The 5,333-nt window shown below is 42.2% G+C and overlaps 1 protein-coding gene across 1 annotated transcript; it reads left to right on the forward strand.

The window, feature by feature from the left end:
- Window positions 1–4,120: 4,120 nt before the first annotated feature.
- Window positions 4,121–5,083, forward strand: LOC308355250 (olfactory receptor 6C74-like; the record flags this gene model as incomplete). Its single annotated transcript, XM_080823347.1, has 1 exon — window positions 4,121–5,083. The coding sequence occupies one exon, from the start codon at window positions 4,121–4,123 to the stop codon at window positions 5,081–5,083; it is 963 nt and encodes a 320-aa protein (XP_080679473.1).
- Between the last annotated feature and the right edge of the window lie 250 nt (window positions 5,084–5,333).

Below are 5,333 nucleotides of genomic sequence, written 5' to 3' on the forward strand. Positions count from 1 at the left end.
TGCTGTGTTCTGGGTCCCCAATGCCATTGTTGCCTTATTTTTAATGGAAAATCCATGAGGGACAGTGGTTGCCAAAGTATTATTAATAATCCAACACTCCACCCTCAGCCTGGGGTTTGGCCTAATTAGTGCTTCTCTCCATCCTGATCCCCACTTTCTGTTCGAATTAGCATCCCTATGCCCTCTCCCACAATATCGTAGATGATGGGATCTACCTTTCCTCAGGCCTTAACTTAGCCTTCTTCCTTAAGGATATGATACTAGAAATTGGAACCATTCTAGGAATTGATCATATTAACCAAATACACTACAAACCAAAATACTCTTATTATCTAAATCCTGAATATAGGGGTAAACCTAATTTTTCAAGAGTAGCTGAAGGAAGGAATGGAAAACATAATAATATTTTGAAGAGGAGAATCCATAAACTGAAGTGTGCTTTATCCTCCTAAGTTTGATAATCACACATATAACTTGAAGAACTGTCCCTTTCCTTACTCTAATGGGATAACTAAACACTCAAAACACAAGCAATGCTGTAAAATAGCCACAACAAATGGGATCAAGGTACCATTTAAAAACACAAAGAAATAGTAGGTGAAGAATAGGCCAAGAAGGCACTGTCCAGGAAAGAGAAAATAGACCAAGGGCAATTAGAAATATTTCTTGGTACCAGCTCACCACCCCTTATGCTAGATACAATGTAGAGTTAGTTCAGCCCATTTCTTTGTCCATTTTGTCCACTTTGTAAAACTTTACATCAAACCCAGACCTTTTCCTCCCATATTCCCACCATCATGTTGCCGTTGGGACTCATTCAGGTGTGATAGATACTTCTGCACAAAAAGTTGACACTGAATAAAATGAAAACCTCATGCAAATGTACCTTTATTTTAGGATTAAAATATATAGTCTCATATTGTTCTAGCTTCTGTAACTCTTCTCCAATTACTCTTTATTTTCCCTCACTTCCAACTGAGAAAATAACCATGGGGTCCAAGTTTGGCCTGGATGGAAAGTAGAAGTGTGTGGATGGACAGATATTGTAAAAGTGATTTTGTATATTGGGGTAGATGGGGCCCACATGAATACTCATGAAAGTTTCTATAGTAATTACCTTGACCTTGTGAGACCAATTATGATGAGGGAAGATTCATGCAGGACAAATTTCCAAGTACCATGTGCTCCAGGGCTGCCAGCAAATACTTTGGGAGTTTTGTCTCCTTATTGGGCTCTGGATGGGAAACCAGAGGTCACAGAAAATTGGGTCACTTCTATCATGGCAGCCAACCTGAGATACACAGGAGAAGCAGCACTTTTCAACACAGTGGTTGTTATGGATACAGCTTCTCCCCCCTCAAGCTCACATCTATAGTCTTCTACATTTAGAAAGAATCTGGGGTTCCACATCCCAGGTACATTTAAAAAGAGTAGGGCCTGCCAGGTTAGAGATAGTACAGAAACAACCTAGAATTTCCCTTTCTTCCCTGAAAAGGACAATGTGTGCTTTCCTTTTTCAAGGATATTGGAGAGCACAATGCAAGTATTTTTCAGATGAAAATATGCAATGAAAAGAATCATAATATTGGTGGAAGAATGAGGAATGACCGACCAAGAAAGGCGGAGTTCCCCAAAAGCCGCATGAAAGCCAGGGTGTAATCTAGCTGTTTTTCACCATAAAGTCTGTTTTTTTAACAACTGTGCTCTGGTCTCTGTGCAAATATCACAGTAGAAAATTGTAGTCTGAACTGTTAACCTCAAATCAGTAGAAATATTCAACTTGGGATTTAAAAACCCCTGGGAAATGGTAGTATAACTTCCTCTAAAACTCTTGTCGGAGAATAATGGGGACATCTGGGAGTCAGCATCACCAGAGACAATGGGAAGATAGATATAAGGAAGGGTTAGGCCAGTAATTCTTGTTCTCGACATTGACTTATTAGCTGTCCCCAGGCAACAGCCGTACCTTCACTTTCTGCCCCTGTCTCTTCACCATCTAGTAAGGTTTGCAGGCCTACATTCTCTGCGCACTGGCTAGGTCCTTCCTGCTGGGTCACCAAACAGTATTGTGGCAAAAATATTACGGAGGCCTCAAATTTTCATAACAGCACCTTCTAACTGTTGGTGCAGTAAAATAAGGATGCTTCTCCACATAGAACGGTGAGCATATGATGGAGGACCATAATGCAATAGAAGGTAACTTGGAGCAGGGGCGCCCATGACATGAAGCACTGCTGCAGAAGGTCCTGTGTCTCAGCAGCACCTAGGGCTAAACCTATAAGAAGCTGCCTTCTCCCACTAACTGGTGTAGGAGGTGACAGCGTAGGAGGTGACAGCAATGTTGCATGTTAGGTGGGCTTCTACCCACTGGGGGAGGCAGAGCCAGACTTTTCCTCAGAATCCTAAGCAGTCTGGGAGTCCAGCTCTAGCCCAGAATTGGGGCCAGATAAATATAGTTGTTTTAGTCCATTTTCCCCCTTCGGTGGTTTCAGTGGTCAAAGCTGAATGTAGCCTTGTGCTATGAAACATCCTGGGCTATGGAAACAGGGCTTCGGCATTCAGAACACCAGCAGCATGGGATGCATATTCACCCCACTGTGGGACAACAGGCTGTGAAAAATGTGTTTCCTTCTCCTCTCCTTTCCTCTCAGCCCAGAGCAAGCTCTGGATGTCTTCCAAGACAGTAACTACAAGAAGAGGAAACCTGGCCCCCAATGAAGTGATTCATGTGTATGCCTGGCTTCATGGACCCTGGTGACCCAGTGGATTTACTGGGGTCAAGAGGAACAGAAGCGGAGGCTCCTTCTGGTTGTGCCACTCAGGGGGAACAGTTTGGTTTCATGAGCTGCCCTTCAGAGGACATGGCCCAGGGTGCATTAGTGAGAGAGACACATCCCACACACCAGACTTTTTGCCTAGCATTGAGATGCTAGAGCCAAACACCATCATGAGAGAAGTTAACTGATTGAAAGGACCGGAGAGAGAAGAATGTTCATGGAGCTTTGATGCAAAAGTAATTTATGAATGCCAGGTGCCCTGCATAACCTGCATAATAGTGGGTTGATCTTGTAAACTACTATCTCCCACCTGCATCACAGGCCAGCATGAATCCTGCAGTGAGGATGGGGGGAGGTAAATCCTGGATTTACAACTTACCTCAAGTTGAGCAGCCCCTAATGTCTCTCATCTCCTGTCTCTTCTATAAAATGTGCTAAAGTAGTTGCTCTGTCAGCCCTGTCTCACTCCACAGGTCTGTAACTCACCAGTGAATCTAACCAAGAGTAGAAACAATTATGATAAATAAAGCTAATCTTTCACTTAAGATTGAGAGATCATCAACAATAGATATTATCCCATTTTAAAATATTTTGTCACTGCATTTGGAGATAGCAGATCCTCCAGATTCTGGCATTCTGCCTAAAGTCCCAGCTAAAGTCCCAGCTATGTGTTCCAGAGAGCTCTCTGGAACTCTCTAAGCTTCAATTTCTGCTTCCATAGAAGGGGCTCATGGTTATTGTGAAGACTAATAGAAATACTGAATTTCAGTGACCAGCATAGAACAAGCATAAGTCCTGAACAGATGATGATGATGACAACTTAGACCATAGAATGTATTGCAGATTTTACAAGGGACATTCAATGGAGATATTATTACATTATTGTTATGTTTATCTACAAATTAATATTATTAAAAATAAAATATTTGTAAGTATGAAAATGTCAACAACTCTGCCTACTCATGATGCTCTATTAAGCATCATATTATTGATCATTATATTGCACATAGACTTTGAAGAACACATGGGAAACAGTGGCATCATCTGTCAAGTGACTTACATGGTTTATCTTACTTAATTCTCAAAGAACATGAATAGGTAGATACTATCATCTTCATTCTACAGAGGGTGAAAGTGAAGTTTACAGAGGTGCCAAAGGAGACCCATTCCTCAGGAGTTAGAACTCAGTATTGAACTAGCACTGAACTCAGGTCCTTCTGATTCAAGGATCAGTGGGATAAACCACATTGTTATCTGCTTCTCTGCCTTCTTGCACGGGCAAATAACTTAATCATGCTTCTCTAAAACCTTTGTGTTCCCTGATGTAGGTTAGACCAGGAGTGATGATGATGTGGAAAGAGATGTTCATAGAAATGAGGAATGGAACAACTGTCCAAGAATTCACCTTGGAGGGGTTTCCTGCCATCCAGCACCTGGGAAAGGTCCTCTTCTTTGTACACCTGCTGGCGTACCTAGCATCCATTGCAGGCAATGCAGTCATAGTCACTATCACCTGTGCTGACTCCCGGCTCCACACACCTATGTACTTTTTCCTCAGCATTTTCTCCTTCTTTGAGTGTTGTTTCATAAGCGCTGTCATTCCTAAGTTGCTTGTCATCTTTCTCTCAGGCAAGCAAACCATTTCTTTTCCCGCTTGTTTCATACAAGCCTTTCTTATTGTATTTCTGGGAGCAACAGGTTTTCTCCTCATAGCAGTGATGTCTCTGGATCGGTATGTGGCCATTTGCAAGCCTCTGCATTACCCGACCATCATGAACCTGAAGACTTGCTTCCTCCTGGTCACTGCCTGTTTTGCTTTGGCCTTCACTCTCATCACTGGTCCAGTAGTAACGGTTTCCCGGTTATCCTTCTGTGGTCCCCATGTCATCCCTCACTTCTTCTGTGACATTGGCCCCCTGATTCATCTCTCCTGTTCTGATACCAGGTTTGTTGAAATGTTGGCTTTTGTCCTTGCTTTGTTTATCATTTTCACATCCCTTATTATAACCATCATTGCATACAGCAACATAGTAGTCACAATCGTGGGACTCCCATCAGCCAAGGAGAAACAGAAAGCTTTCTCCACCTGCTCTTCTCACCTCATAGTTCTCTCACTTATGTACGGTAGCTGTGTGTTTATATATGTGAAACCAAAGCAAACAAACAGGCTGGACTCCAACAGGGAGGCTGCCCTTGTGAACACGGTGGTGACCCCACTGCTGAACCCTGTCATCTACACTCTGCGGAACAAACAGGTCCACCAGGCTCTGAGGGAGATGATGTGCAGAATAAAAATATCAAGATAAAAAATTCATATGGCCTTGGAGTGGAAGGCTTCAGAGAACCATCTGTCTTTATTCTGCCCAATTTAGCATTCCACAGAGTTGTACTGTAATGTCTTGGGCAACCACAATTGATCTGTACATCACTAGCAAAATAAAAATTTGTTTTACAAGACACATTTTACATTGCTGTGCATAACTATCTTCTCCTTAAATATTCCATGTATTGATGATAATTGATTAATTGCAATACCCTTTACTGAATTTTTATTAT

This window comes from Martes martes (assembly GCF_963455335.1).
Source record: "Martes martes genome assembly, chromosome: 14".
NCBI classification, from domain to species: Eukaryota; Metazoa; Chordata; class Mammalia; order Carnivora; family Mustelidae; genus Martes; species Martes martes.